Genomic DNA, 16,459 nt, shown 5'->3' on the forward strand with positions numbered 1-16,459 from the left:
ATATTTTTGTTTTTTTGATGAATGTGCTATCCTAGAGAGAATCAGATTTTGTTGAAGTCAACATATTTGTGGCAGGATGAAAGCGGTTAGGAATTGGAAATCCTAGATTCTAAGCCTATTTCTGCCAACAGTGAGCTATGTGACCTCAGAGAAGTCTTTTTAATTCTCTGGGCCTCAGTTTCTTCCTTTTAAATGAAGGTTTTGGTGTAGATTCTCTAAACTTTCTTCCAGCTCTAACATGCCTGAAGTTCATGGATGTGTGCAATTCTTTGACTCCATCTGTGGTTTCCAGTGAAGAGAGAGCAATTGTTTTTTGTTTTTTTTTTGTGAATTGACACATGTATTTTTTGCCTCTTCTTCCCCAGGTTTCACTGAGAATAATAAATGAACTCTATCAAAGAAAATAGAATATGAAATGTCATTAGAAAATGACTGCAAAACAGTTTTGGAAAGTAGAAAACAGTAAAATATGTTCACAGACTTAACCAAGAAGGGTAAAAGGGTCAATGTACTAGGTTCTGAAGGGCCATGGCTTTCCTAATAACTGCTCTGGATGCTACAAGTGAAGGAAGCAATACCTTCAAAATTTGGACAAAAGATATTTTCTATATGAAATTCTATATTCAACCAAAATAAATATAAAGGCAAAATAAGCAGCTTGGACATCTAAATATCCAGATGCACTTTTAAAGTTAGCTATTGGAAAATGTGCTAGAGCAAAATGAAAGAGTTAATAAAGGAAGAACAAATTATAGTATCTAGGGAAGAGTGGACTCCAGGGGAGAGGTGAGCAGTACTGCCAGGGTGTCAACATTGCATGTGGCACAGAGAGCAATCAGCAGACAGAAACCCAAGAATGGAGGGATTCAGAAGCAAAGACTTTAGGGAGAAAAATGAATGAAGCTTGTTAGGAAAGGTATGATGGATCATTTGGAAAAAAGAAAATATATATGTATAGCAAATCATGTAAGTAAGAAATTAATTATATAGGGACTTGATTATACAAATTATGGAAAATCCATACCATGGAATACTATACAGTCATTAAGAAGAATTAGAACAAATCTACTTGTATTTCCATACAAATTGTGAAATTTTTTGTTCTAGTTCTGTGAAAAATGCCAGTGGTAGTTTGATAGGGATTGCATTAAATCTGTAGATTGCTTTGGGTAGTAGAGTCATTTTCACAATGTTGATTCTTCCAATCCAAGAACATGGTATATCTCTCCATCTATTTGTACCATCTTTAATTTCTTTCATCAGTGTCTTATAATTTTCTGCATACAGGTCTTTTGTCTCCTTATGTAGGTTTATTCCTAGATATATTATTCTTTTTGTTGCAATGGTAAACGGGAGTGTTTCCTTAATTTCACTTTCAGATTTTTCATCATTAGTGTATAGGAATGCAAGAGATTTCTGTGCATTAATTTTGTATCCTGCTACTTTACCAAATTCATTGATTAGCTCTAGTAGTTTTCTGGTACCATCTTTAGGATTCTCTATGTATAGTATCATGTCATCTGCAAACAGTGACAGCTTTACTTCTTCTTTTCCAATTTGGATTCCTTTTATTTCTTTGTCTTCTCTGATTGCTGTGGCTAACACTTCCAAAACTATGTTGAATAATAGTAGTGAGAGTGGACAACCTTGTCTTGTTCCTGATCTTAGTGGAAATGGTTTCAGTTTTTCACCATTGAGGACAATGTTGGCTGTGGGTTTGTCATATATGGCCTTTATTATGTTGAGGAAATTTCCCTCTATGCCTACTTTCTGCAGGGTTTTTATCATAAATGGGTGTTGAATTTTGTCAAAAGCTTTCTCTGCATCGATTGAGATGATCATATGGTTTTTCTCCTTCAATTTGTTAATATGGTGTATCACATTGATTGATTTGCGTATATTGAAGAATCCTTGCATTCCTGGGATAAACCCCACTTGATCGTGGTGTATGATCCTTTTAATGTGCTGTTGGATTCTGTTTGCTAGTATTTTGTTGAGGATTTTTGCATCTATATTCATCAGTGATATTGGCCTGTAGTTTTCTTTCTTTGTGACATCTTTGTCTGGTTTTGGTATCAGGGTGATGGTGGCCTCGTAGAATGAGTTTGGGAGTGTTCCTCCCTCTGCAATATTTTGGAAAAGTTTGAGAAGGATAGGTGTTAGCTCTTCTCTAAATGTTTGATAGAATTCACCTGTGAAGCCACCTGGTCCTGGGCTTTTGTTTGTTGGAAGATTTTTAATCACAGTTTCAATTTCAGTGCTTGTGATTGGTCTGTTCATATTTTCTATTTCTTCCTGGTTCAGTCTCGGAAGGTTGTGCATTTCTAAGAATTTGTCCATTTCTTCCAGGTTGTCCACTTTATTGGCATAGAGTTGCTTGTAGTAATCTCTCATGATCCTTTGTATTTCTGCAGTGTCACTTGTTACTTCCCCTTTTTCATTTCTAATTCTAAGAGCAGCTGTTTTTAAAAACAGTTTATGTTTATCCTACTGTAAGGATATTTCCAAATGAAGATCAATGAAGCTCAAATGTCTCTTGGCTACACCATTCCACTGGTCAGGCTCATCCCTCCAAGTTTTTAAGCTTAGGCAAAACAGATGATAGTGATAAACATGGTTTAGGTCCATAGCAGAAAATTAAAGACTTCCATAGAGTTAGAGAAAAATATTATGACACTTACACTTCTCAGGGAATATGATCTTTATTTAAAAGAGAAAGATTTATTGACTTTTTATCCTGCAGCTGCAATTCACTTCTAATTTACCAGTTGTATAGGAAATCTAACTGTTGTATTTGTGGTTTGGGAGAGTTTAGTTCTAAACCTTAAATTCAGTATGGGGGTTTCAAGGCCTGTGTCTTTGTTAGTCACAAAAATTTAACTCCATTCAGATTGGTGAGCTCTTGAATCATTGATATCATAACGTAAATGAAAATTAAAACCAACTAAAATCCATTGAAGCAAGAAAAAATAGCAGTATGAACCTTGGCTGGAAGACTAGTCTCTTCTGTTGTTCAATCTCTCATGAATGTTCATTGGTAGATGAAAATTGCAAGGGATGGTATAAACTGATGCATCTGTTTGAAATAACATATCTAATCTTCTGCTCCAGAAGATGTTCACAGGGTTTGACAGCAAACTCTAATACATATTCATAACCAATGCACTTTGTGACCAAGGGAAATTGAGGCAAGTGCAACGGAATGAAGTGTGAGGAAGCAGCATGCCAATTTTAAATTTAATTATAGAGGTGGGGGGAAGGATGCACTGAGATAGTGTATCTTCATCCAGCTGTCATGGAGCATTACCCAAAAATCATGCTACATATTTGACAGAAGAAATATTATTTTTGGTTAAGTACTTGATAAAACCAGCAGATTCTGGGGAAAACAAGATTCTGAGATCCTATTAGAAACTGTTTTTTTATGTAGAGAAAAAGAAGCACTGCAGAATTTTAATCATCTAAAAACAAATTTTTTTCTTCAGACTTAAGAAAGATTTCTGGTCCACACAAGGTTTCAGTTCATGGAATGTTTTTGACACGTTTAAGTCCTAAATTCAGTTTGAAATTAGGAAAAGCAATAATTAGTGTGATTCTTGTGATTTTTTTTACTTTTGGTAACCTAGAGCCATGTGTCATTCAGTGTGATCAGCATACCTGGGCTCCCCACTGCAATGTAAGTACTCGAAGAGCATAGACTTCAACTACCTTGTTCAGAGCCAGTGCTGAGGGCTTAGAATAGTGTTTGGCATGGAGAAGGCACTTAATAAATGTTTGTTGAATGAATGAATAAATAAATCTACCTCATGATACCTTGTATGATGTACATGTTCAATATATATTTATTAATAAATAGATCAATGGATGGAAATACTTCTCTAAGTGGTTTACAACTTGCCATTTGACATTAATTTTCAGAATCTGAAAGTAAATACTCAACAATGGATAAAGGCAGTGAAACTTGGGTCAGTGACATGTTAACCCACTATCAGCTTTGACAAAGGAGAAAATACCCAGATTTCTGACTAAACTGGATTGTACTCTCTTTGTAGTTTTAAAGTAGGACTTGTATTCTTGTCTTGGGAAACTCCCTGTTTACAGAGTAGGAAAAAAAAGAAAAAAATTTTTCCCTCATTTCATTGTAAAATATTGCTATCGGAAAAAGTTAAGGAAAAAACAAAGATAAACAACATTTCTAAGAGTCAGCAGATTTGGAAAGATTTGTGTCTGCTTTGGGAATGTTTGATCTGTTTTGCCAGCAAGTATGTCAATGTTCAGCCTTACTAGAACTATTTTTTAGAAACCAGTTGGTGACCCTTAAGAAGAATGAGAATACCCCAGCTCTGTGAGGTATAGGCAGTCTCATACTTTGTTAATGGAAATGTAAATTTGTTGAGTCTTCTGGAGGAAGATTTGGCAAAATATATCAAAAACTTGTACAAATTCTTTGACTCAGCAATTCTGCTTCTAGGGAATTTCCCTCAGGAAATAATTGGACAAACAAGCAAAGATGTATGTGCAGGAATGTTTGTTGCAGGGTTGTTTATATGAAATGGGAAAGCACTGGGAACAACTGACGTTTTTATTAACAGGGGTTATAAATTTTATGCCTTTCCATATAATACTGTGTGGCCATTAAAATGATGTTAAAAACCAGTATATATTATACAAGGCATAGCTTCATGGTATGATGTAAAATGGAAAAAGCAGCACACAAAGGTATGTAAATCATGACACCATTTGGTAAATAATGCACAGCTATTTCTGTTTCTGCCTAGGAACAAGTCTGATAGGCTGATGGCATTACGGAGGATTTTAATTTTTGGCTTATCTATATTTTGTCTTTTCTATAGTAAACAAGGGTTATTTTATGCAAAAAATAAATAATTTTTAAATGTGTTGGCACACTCATATATTGCTAATTGAAAGTACGTGATCTCTTCTTGGTGAAAAAAAGGGCTGTCAAGTTTCTTAAAAAGGTTAAATTTTCAGAATTTTGTGCTTAGGCTTAGGGCTCAGTTTTTATATAAGTTACAGTGAAATCCAAATCTTAACAAAGCTCAAAAGCTGAAGAGAATGTAACAGAGTTCATGCTTTTTTTTTTTTTCTTAAAGACAGCTCACAAGAACTGACTGTAGCTGCAGAAAATGCTTTCTAGGCAAAAGGAGATGATTTTTTTAGAATATTCTTTGAAAGGGATTCAGGAAGACAGGAAGATTTTCTAAAGGTCTAAAGTCGTGCTTGCTGAGATAATCAGCCAGACATTCTGAGTATATTAGCTTCCTTGCAAGAACAATGAGAGGCCATAGCTGGTTATTTTCTTACTCATAGTTACATAGACATAGAAAAATTAATTTGTTAACATCATCTTAGAAAGAGCTGAATGAGAATACGTTTTCTAATGGATCATTCACTCTTCAATTTTATTAGAAAAGGAGTTCTAATAGATGCAGGAGTACTAATTATTACTCAAAAAGTCCAGACAGAGAATCACGACTAATGGGAGGGAAAGGGTATACTTTAAAACATTATGAGGTAGTTTTTATTTGGAAGGCCTACATTCAATTTAGAACAAATTGTCTATGGGAAGAACGTTTTGTTAAAGCCATATTAATTAAATTTTCAGTTGAAGGGACTGAGAATTATTTTATGCTCTATGTTTTATAATGAAATCCAATTTCATAAATTCTTAATATTTCCCTAGCTAGAATAAATATATGCTTGTGAATTTAACTTGATGTGGTTGTGTCTTCAACAATAATAAATATTGCTTCAATAAAATTGTTTAATGTGGGACTTCCCTGGTGCATATTTATTTATAATGAAGGATTTTCATGGTAAAACCATAGTTTTATTTTAAAACTAAAAGCAAAAAAAGCTAGTGAGTGAACAATTAGTAATAGAATTGCCAAGTATGTCATACAATTGTGCTTCTCTGTCACATTTCATAAATTGGAATTATTTCTCAAATTTTCCCCCTGTGCATATTGGCATTATCAATGTGCAGAAAATTATAAAGTTGATCGTATATGTTACTTTGGGGAAGAAAATTTATTTTCTTCTTTGTTTATGGTCTATTTGCCATTCCATATTCTAGAATGTAAAGAAGAAATTGTCTTGGTATTTGTCAGTCAGAACAGTTTCTCGTTCGTAGAAATAAAAATAAATTACAAACTTATAGGAAGAAAATACTTTAAGGTTTGGCTTTAAGGTGCTTTTTGTTAAAGGGCTAATGATATAGATTTGAGAGGCTGATTGATGTCATTACATAATAGTTTAAAATACAAGATCGACTTGACTTAGCTTTCAGAAACAGTTTGCAGTTTGGGCTCAAATGGAGTGATTTTAAGATCAGGTTTCTTTCCGTACTCTTAAAGGCTGGGTCACTGAAAAATTTCCCTCATCTAAATTTTTAGTCTAAAAATAATTTAACAAAGATAAGAATGATGGACTTCTGAGTAGTTCAAATGGCTAGATACCAATTATTTCTCAGAAAGTTAATTTAATTAATTAAAAGCTTAGACTAACTTCTATTAAACACTTGATTACTTAGTTCTCACACACGTGGTATCTCAGTTAACCTTTTTTATTAAGACTTTATATTTTTAGAGAAGTTTTAGGTTCACAACAAAGTTAAAGGGAATGTACAGAGATTACACACATACCCCTTACCCTGAAACATGCATACCCTCCCCCATTATCCGCATCGCCACCAGAGTAGTACACTTGTTACAACTCATAAATCTACTTTGACACATCATACTCACCCAAAGTCCACAGTTTGCATTAAGGTTCACTCTTGGTGTTGTACGTTCTATGGGTTTGGACGAATGTATCACAACATGTATGCGTTAATGTGGTTCCATACAGAGTAGTTTCACTGCCCTGAAAATTCTCTGTGCTCTGCCTATTCATCGTCCTCTGCTTCTCTAATCCCTGGCAACCATTGATCTTTTTACTGTCTCCATAATTTGCCTTTTCCAGAATGTCATGTAGTTGGAATCATACAGCGTGTAACCTTTTCAGATTGGCTTCTTTCAGTTAGTAACATGCATTTAAGTTTGCTCCATGTCTTTTCACGGCTTGAGAGCTCATTTCTTTTTAGCACTGAATACTATTCTATTCTGTGGATGTACTATAGTTTATTTATCCATTCACCTATGAAGTACATCTTGGTTGCTTCCAAGTATTGGCAATTATGAATAAAGCTGCTATAAAGATCAGTGTGAAGGCTTTCGTGTGGATATTAGTTTTCAAATCCTTTGAGTAAATCCTAAGGAGTGTGATTGCTGGATCTACATATGGTAAGAGTATGTTTAATTTTGTAAGAAACTGCTAACTTCTCTTCCAAAGTGGCTCTATGATTTTACATTGCCACCAGCAACGTATGAGAGTTCCTGTTACTTTACATCTGTGTCAGCATTTACTGTGGTTAGTGTTCCAGATTTTGGCCATTCTAACAGGTATGTAGTGATATATCCCTGTTGTTTTAATTTGCATTTCCCTGATGACATATGATATGGAACATCCTTTCATATACTTATTTGCCATCTGTATATGTTCTTTGGTGAGGTATCTATTAAGGTCCTTGGCCCATTTTTAATTGGATTATTTGTTTTCTTATTGTTGAACTTTAAGAATTCTTTGTATATGTTGGATGAATTATTTAACAGATGTATCTTTTGAAAATACTTCCCTGTCTATGGGTTGTCTACTAATTCTCTTGAAATTGTTTTTCATGAGAAGGTTTTAAATTTTAATGAAATCCAGATTATGAATTCTTTCTTTCATGGATTGTGCCTTTGGTGTTGCATCTAAAAACAAACCTAAATGACCAAACTCAAGGTCATTTAGGTTTGTTTCTATGTTATCTTCTAGGAGTTTTATAGTTTTGTGTTTTACGTTTAGGTCTGTGATCCATTTTGAGTTAATCTTTGTGAATGGTATAAGATCTGTGTCTAGATTCATTTTTTTGCTACGTGGATGTCCAGTTATTCCAGCACCATTTGTTGAAGATTTTATCTTTTTTTCATTGTATTGCTTTTGGTCCTTTGTCAAAGATCAGTTGACTGTGTTTATATGGGTCTATTTCTGGGCTCTTTATTCTGTTTCATTGATCTGGTTCTATATTCTTATGCCAATACCACACTGTCTGGGTTACTGCAGTTTTATAATAAATCTTGAAGTTGGGTAGAGTCAGGCTTCCAACTTTGTTCTTGTCCTTCACATTGTGTTAGCTCATCTTAGTCTTTGGCCTCGCCATGTAAATTTGGAGTCAGTTTTTCAATATCCACAAAATAACTTGCTGAGACCTTTATTGGAATTGCATGGAATCTATAGATTATCTTGGGAAAACTGAGATCTTGACAATACTGAGTCTTCCTCTCTATGAACATGGAATATCTCTCGAATAATTTAGTTCTTGACTTTGCTGATAGGAATTTTGTAGTTTTCCTCATATAGATCTCATACACACTTTGTTAGATTTATATGTATTTCATTTTTGAGGGTGCTAATATAAAATGGTATTATGGTTTTAATATCAAATTCTTCTCGTTCATTGCTGGTGTATAGGAAAGCTACTGACTTTTGTATATTAATCTTGTATCCTGCAATCTTGTTATCATCGCTTCTTAGTTCCAGGAGATTTTTTGTTGATTCTTTCAGATTTTCTACATAGATGATCATGTCATCTGTGAACAAAGACAGTTTTATTTTTCTTCCCAATCATTATAATTTTACTTCCTTTTTTGTCTTATTGCATTAAGTAGAGCTTCCAATATGATGTTGAAAAGCGATGGTGAGAGGAAGACATGCTTGCCTTCTACCTGATCCTTAGTGGGAATGCTACAAGTTTCACCATTAAGTATGATGTTAGCTGTATGTTTTTGGAAGATATTCTTTACCAAGTTGAGGAAGTTTCCTTCTACTCTTAGTTTACTGAGAGTTTTTATCAATGGGTGTTGAATTTTGTCAAATGCTTTTTCTGCGTTTTCTGATATATCATTTAACCTTCATAGTCATTTTCTTGAGATTGATATTTTGCTATATCCACTTTACAGATGGGAGAATTAAGCCTCAACAGTGATGTAACTTGCCGGTATTTCCCACAGCCTCTGGTGGAACCAGGATTAAACCTACAATTGTTTGACCTGCTCTACAATATGCTGCCTCCCTGTGCTTACTGTCAATTCTGACTCTTTGCCTCTGAGGTAGTAGAAAAATAGATCCTCTCATCATGAATCTCACTAAGCTAAACAGCCTATCAATATTAAGCTATATACTTATTTGAAATACAGATGCTTCTCATTATTCACGGATTCTGTATTTGTGAATTTGCCTACTTGCTAAAATTTATTTGTAACCCCCAAGTCAATACTCAAGGCACCTTCATGGTCATTCACAGACATGTACAGAGTGGCAGAAAGTTGCAGTCTTCCAGTGTGCCGGTTCAATGCTGAGGTCAAACTCAGTGACACGCTGCCTTCTTATTCCAGCTCTCGTACTGTAAACAAGTGTCCTATTTGTGGTCCACTTGGTGCCAAGTTTTTGCATTTTGTGCTTTTTTCAGTGATTTCACTGTTTAAAATGGCTCCCCAAGTGTAGTGTAAAGTTCTGTCTAAGTGCAAGAAGGCTGTGCTGTGCCTTATGGAGAAAATACGTGTGTTAGATAAGCTTCAGTCAGTCTTGACTTATAGTAATGTTGGCCATGAATTCACTGTTAATGAATTAACAATATATATTAAAATGTCTTTCAGTGGAAACAGACATAAAACAAAATTATGAATTGACAATGAAAATATTGTGACCAGAGGCTCACAGAAACCTAATGTTGTATTTCCCATAAAAGCCATGCTTCAGTATCTGCTAATTTAGTGTTTGCAATGGCTTTATAGAACATAACTACCACGAATAAAGAAAATCAACTTATAAGGTTTTGCTGTCTTTGTAATGGTGTGTTCATAGAGGTGACTTCTTGCCCTTGGTTTAAAGTGTCACTGTGATATCATTTTACTGGCTATGCTAAACTCTCCTCAGGGATTCACCCATTTTCTCTAAACCATTGTATTTGTTTCCTATTGATGCTATAACAAATTACCACAAACTTAGTAGCATAAACCTCACAAATGTATCATTTTACAGTTCTACAGCTCAGAATTCCAAAATGAGTTTTACAGGGCTAAAATCAATGTGTTGTCGAGATTGTCTTCCTTCTGGAGGCTCTAGGGGATAATCTCTTTCCTTACCTTGTCCAGCTTCTAGAGGTCACCTGCAGTCCTTGGTTCATAGCCCTACATCACTCTGACCTCTGCATGCATCATCATATCAAATCTCTGACTCTCCTATCTCCCTCTGCCAGTTATAAGGACATCTGTGATTGAGGATGTCAGCTTGTAGGTCTGTCAGTTATTTGCTCTGCATCCCCAATTCATTTAAGTATAGCACCATTATAAAGTAGATGTTTTTCTTTGCATCTTGGAAGAATTGCTGATTAGATCCACCTTTGGGGGTAGCACAGTGCTCTGGTATTTAGGACGTTTTCACTGATGTCTTGTTTTTTTTCCTGTTTCTAACCCTCAGAGCCAAGTCAAACCATTTGTATGTCCAGAGAAGAGTTTGTGCAGAGGATGACAGAGATTGTTGGTTGGGGCACAAAGGAAGAATATGGAGAGCTCTTTGATAAAGTGGATGTGGCCCAAGATGGCTGTATTAATTGGGACAAGCACTTCATTTATGCTGTTAACACTTTATGAGAAAGATGAACAAGCAAAGGCAATGGTGGTTCCCCAGTGGAAAGACCTTGAATTCCTCCCAGTGAAACACAAGGACATCATTCAAAAAGTAATTTTCTTAAGAAGTTCAATTCGTTATCTGATCATCAGGAAGGAAGGTTTAGTAGGAATCTGGGGAGAGAATTTAAAGCTGCAAGAAATGCTTCCCATCACTTCAGATGCCAACAATCTTAAACACCTGTGGCTGACAAGTATGGCTTCTCTGGAAAATGTAAACAAGGTACAGAGTCTTTATTAATAAAGTTATTGCTTGTAAAAGGGGTGAAATGATAGGACAGGGCTCCTGATCAATAGCAAGTATAATACTAGCAGTGACAGAGAGCTGCATTACTCTTTTGTGTCTCTCATCTCACCTGAAAGGAATGCAGGTAAAGCCAAGTGAGTTACTCCAATTCACAGACTGTTCTGTTGTGTGCCTTTAAACAACAAGGCTGGTAGTGACTCAGATTCTTGGCTCTGTCCCCAGTGAGGCCATGCTGCATTACTAGCTGATAAGACCTTTATGACTCTGTAGTTTTTAGCAGAGTCTTGGATCTGTATGCAGAGCTGAGAGGCTATATCAGTGCATAGCACAGCTCAGTGCAATTTCAGGGAACTGCTTATCTGATGTTGACCACTGTACTAGTCAGTTTCTTAATTTTGATGGGTAGGGCCCATTCAGTCCAAATACCCTCATATAACTAGACCTATGAGAAAGGTAACATACTGAAAGGAAAATCAATTTGTGAGGGAAGAATGCAGCTTAAAGAATCCATATTCTTAGTATTTTACATTAAGCAGGTGGTAAATTTTACTATGAAAAAATTTAAGCATACACACAAGCAGAGATAATCCCATTAAGAACCAATATCCACCCTTAGCCATTTACAGTTCACAGCCAATCTTGTTTCATCTACATCTCCCCTCTATTGAAATCCAAAATATCCAATCATCTAATCTGTAAATATTTCAGTATTTCTAAAAAAGTCTCTCTTTTTAGCATAACCATAATGCCATATCACATTTAATATCAATAGCAATAATTCCTTAATATCATCAAATATCCAGTCATGTACATATTTCTGTCGTATGATTTTTTTAATAGTTTGTTAATTGTTTGTTTGATAGTTTGAATCACCTAATGACTAATAGTGTTGAGTATATTTCCATGTGCTGATTTGCTAACTATTTATCCTCTTCAGTGAAGTGTCTGTTCAAATCCTTTGCCCATTTTTTATTGAGTTTATTTTGTTATTATTGAGTTTTGAGAGTTCTTTATATATTCTGGTTATATGCGATTATATGATGGATAATTTACAAATATTGTATCCCAGCTTGTGCTTTGTCTTTTCTTTCTCTTACACTGCCTTTGATATTTCATTTTCAAGATTGTTCATTGCTAGTGAATATAAATAGTTTTTTAAAAGTAATCTTATATTCTACAACTTTGCTGAACTCACTTATTGGTTCTAATTGGTTTTGTTGTTGTTGTTGATTCCCTAAGATTTTCTGTATGTAAGATCATGTCATCTACGAATAGAGTTAGTTTAACTTCTTCCTTTCCAATCTGGATGCCTTTTATTTACTTTTCTTGCCTAATTTCCCTGGCTAGATACTCCAGCACAGCGTTGAATAGAAGTGGTGAGAATGAACAGCCTCGTCTTATTTCTGATCTTAGGGAGAATACAATCAATTTTTCACCATTAAGTATGATATCAGCTGTAGGTTGTGTTTTTGTTTTGTTTTGTTTTGTACATGCTCTTTATCAAGTTTCTTTCTATTCCTAATTTGTTGAATATTCTTATCATGAAAATGCATTGGGTTTTGTTAAATGCTTTTCTGTATTTATTAAGATGATCATACCACCTTTTTCCTTTATTCTATTAATACGGTGTATTACATTAGTTGATATTTGTATGTGTTAAACTAACCTGATATTCCTGGTGTTGGGAGGAAGAAATTTTCCTCTACCCTTCTAGGTTGGTCCAATAATTAAGTTGAAATGAGACAGATTAACAGGGGAAATCAAACAAAAGTCTAATAACATGTATATATGGAAGGGACCCAGGAAAACTGAGTAACTCACCGAAGTGTCCAAAGTCCTCACCTTAAATATCATCTTTAGCAAAGACAAAAGAGGGTGTTGGGATGGTGGTTTGGGTTTTCAAAGGGGATGAAGTCAATTTACATGAGGATGGAAAAGCAAATGTTTGGTATACAAATATTTGCTGGGCCATACAGAGATGCTGGGACTCAGAGGGGACTCTAGACCCTGAGTTTCTGCCATCACATCTAGCCCATGGTCTTTGCAGATATCTCTGGTGATAGCTCTATTCTAGGAACAGGCCCTTTATCCAAATTCTTCAGGCAGCTGGGGGGAGGTAAAAAGAAAAACTTCCTGAGTCTTCTGTTTCTTAAAAATAATCAACCTAAATAAATCCTCATGCCAAAGAGACACATTTTGAGGTGGCAAATTTTGTTTCCCTACACTGGTATAAATATTACTTGGTCACGGTGTGTAATCTTTTTTATATGTTGCTGGATTCTCTTTGATAGTATTTAGCTGAAGATTTTTACATCTATATTCATTAGGAATATTGGTCTGCAGTTTTCTTGAGATGTCTTCATGTGGTTTTGGTATTAGGAAATACTGGCCTCATAAAATGATTTGGAAAGTGTTCCCTCCATTTCTAGTTTTTGGAAGAGTTTGAGAAAGATTGGGGTTAATTCTTTAAATGTTTGATAGAACTTATTAATGAAAAGCCATCCAGGCCTCGGATTTTCTTTGTGGGAAATTTTTTTGATTACAAATTCAATCTTTCTATTTATTATATGTCTGCTGAGATTTTCTATTTCTTCTTGAGTTAGTTCAGGTAATTTTGTGTTTCTAGGCATTTGTACATTTCATTTCAGTTATCTAATTTGTTGGCTTACAGTTGGTCATGGTATTCTCTTATAATCCTTTTCTTAATTTCTGTAAGGTTGATGGTAATATCTACTCTTTTATTTCTGAATTTAGTAATGTGTATCTTCTCTCTTTTTTGGGGGGGTTTAGTCTAGCTAAAGTTTTGTCAATTTTATTTACAAATGTATTTACCCTTTCTTAAATAGTTTTTAGGATTTTATTTGACTTAGGAAGGCTACTTACAGAATTTTTATCAATTTATTTCTGTGAAAGCCTCTGCTTGCCTCATAAAACATGGTTTGTAAAGTTTCTGTATGGTTGTGTGATGCTGTAGCCCTCTATGTCTTTGTCTTTCCTGTGATTAGTTGCCTAGTCTCCCATGGGTGGAAGAAGTTGGGGGTCTGTGAAGTAGGGATAGGGAAGAAAGTGTGTTCAGATGGGAAAGTTTTTATCTTGCCTAGAATACTTGGTTAGAATAAAGCACATTTGTGCCACCGTGCTATACTTCTGTAATACCTTAAGGACCCTCAGGTGAAAATGTCTGATTTGGTGCTGAGATTTGCATGTCTGCTTTTCATATTGTTTTCACTAAATCCATCAGAAATATTTTCTGATTTTCTACTTTGCTACTTTAGATAGCGGTGGCTTTTACAAGAAAAGAGATTTGTTTCTATGATCTGCTGTCCAAAGAAGAATTTCCTTGTCAATGTAAACTCCAAGGCCTGAAAGGAACACCAATTTTCATGGATTATTGGTATGACCCTTTTGATGCCAATGAGTCAATTCTTTCTCTTGGGGACATAACCGGAAAGATAAGTGAGGGAAGGATAAGGTTGAACACTATGGATTTAATCATCAAACCTTAGCTCAAAATAGAAATAGAGTACAATAAATGTGACCCCCTAATTGAACTACTTTATAGATTACAAGGCCACACACCTTGGACGTGAAAAAGATGGATTAGGTCATAATTCCTCTCCTTGCACATGAAAATCAATCTTCCCTGTGGTTTTCTTGCCTGTGTATAGTCTCATTTTCCTTACTTAGAAAAAAGTATTTGCTAACTTTTTCACCATAGGATGCTTAATCTATTAGACCTCAATATTAATAAACATTTAATATTAAATGTCTAAAGTTATCTCTAATAATTCTTTCAAATTGATTGTTCACATTTTCATTTATAAGATTTCAGACTTCTCAGTAGCAAGCTCCTGGGAAATGCTTATTTCCTGTCTCATGTGACAAAGGAATAGGTGCATTAGAGAGAGCACCACTGAACCCCAGACACTGCATACAATGATTTCTGTCTTCCCATCAAATTCCACCCGACCTCTGAAAAATGACTTCTTACTGAACGACAGTAGAATATGCCTGTGAATGCTGAAATAGTCTAATTTGAACAATTTCCACTCATAGTTATGTAAGCCTTTCATCTTTACTGTTTTTTTTTTTAAAATTAATTAATTAATTAATTAATTTTTGGCTGTGTTGGGTCTTCATTTCTGTGCTAGGGCTTTCTCTATTTGCGGCGAGCGGGGGCCACTCTTCATCGTGGTGCGCGGGCCTCTCACCATCGCGGCCTCTCTTGTTGAGGAGCACAGGCTCCAGACGCGCAGGCTCAGTAGTTGTGGCTCACGGGCCTAGTTGCTCCATGGCATGTGGGATCTTCCCAGACCAGGGCTCGAACCCGTGTCCCCTGCATTGGCAGGCAGATTCTCAACCACTGCGCCACCTGGGAAGCCCCCATCTTTACTGTTTTTAATGACAAATAGATCATAAAAGCAAACAAATAAAATGCCCTTGGTAATTGCATTAGCAACCTTGTAGTGTCATGTCTTTCAATATAACTGCCTGCAACCTTGAAATAATATTAAAGAAATGCCTGTTAATTCAATACCTATTCCTTATTAATCGTAAAGAACATAGAATCTTCTTGCAACAGTTACCCTACCCATGTTTGTTTTTCTTGTAATGTCTTTCTCAAGGTTCAAGTAATTGCTTTGACAACAGCCTTGATTTCCCTTTTTGAGCATCCTGCTGGTGCATGTGAAGATGAAGAAGCAACCGTGACCATTAACTGGGCAGAGCTGTGCTCTGGACATCACAAATGTTGCTATACGTTAGGGCACAAACTTCATTGTGGAGACTGGGTCAGACAAGGTACGGAATTTAAACAACAATGAAAGTGTCACCTTAGACTTCTACATTTACCTTCTTAATGAAAATGTTTCACACACAGTGTTCAAGTCTAGAAACTAATAATTGATTCCCTGGAGGTTTTGACCTGGACTCTGCTATCCCCTGCACACTAGCAGGAATTACTTCTTTCTTTTTTTTTCCTTCTAAAATTTATGCCTCATACAATTAATTCAGGCGAACTGTGCAGTCAAGAAATCTCAAGACAGGGGAGAAAATTGTCGCAGAATCCATTTAACTTCACCCCAACTCTGATCCTAACTAATTTTGTTTAGTCACATTTGGGTCTACTTAATAAAAGAATTTAACAAGTACCCTCAAAACACTCCCTTGCGTTCTTTATATTCTCATGGGAAGTGTATTAGTTTGACTGCCTTCAGAATGGACTCTTCTCAGTTTCTTTTCTTTTTTCTCTTTTTTGATATAATGACTGAATTGCTCTGATCTAGAGTACTTGAGTGGCAGTTTTCTGTGTGATAGGATTATGTTATAAAACAGCATCTATGGAAGGCCAGGACTTTCTTAAAACCTAGTCAACAATGAGTTTGTTAGTTTCACAATATGCCTAATTTTTTACAAAATTTGC

General features: G+C 35.4%; 1 protein-coding gene across 1 annotated transcript in view; it reads left to right on the forward strand.

Moving 5' to 3' along the window:
• The window catches only part of WDR49 (WD repeat domain 49), a 155,190-nt gene that overhangs the window by 19,054 nt on the left and 119,677 nt on the right, over positions 1-16,459 (forward strand). Inside the window, 5 exon segments of the mRNA XM_082393612.1 lie at positions 8,831-8,866; positions 10,582-10,723; positions 10,725-11,013; positions 14,313-14,493; positions 15,670-15,837. Coding sequence (XP_082249738.1) covers positions 8,831-8,866; positions 10,582-10,723; positions 10,725-11,013; positions 14,313-14,493; positions 15,670-15,837 — 816 coding nt within the window.

The sequence above is a fragment of the Balaenoptera borealis genome (genome assembly GCF_965194805.1).
Source record: "Balaenoptera borealis genome assembly, chromosome: 5".
NCBI classification, from domain to species: Eukaryota; Metazoa; Chordata; class Mammalia; order Artiodactyla; family Balaenopteridae; genus Balaenoptera; species Balaenoptera borealis.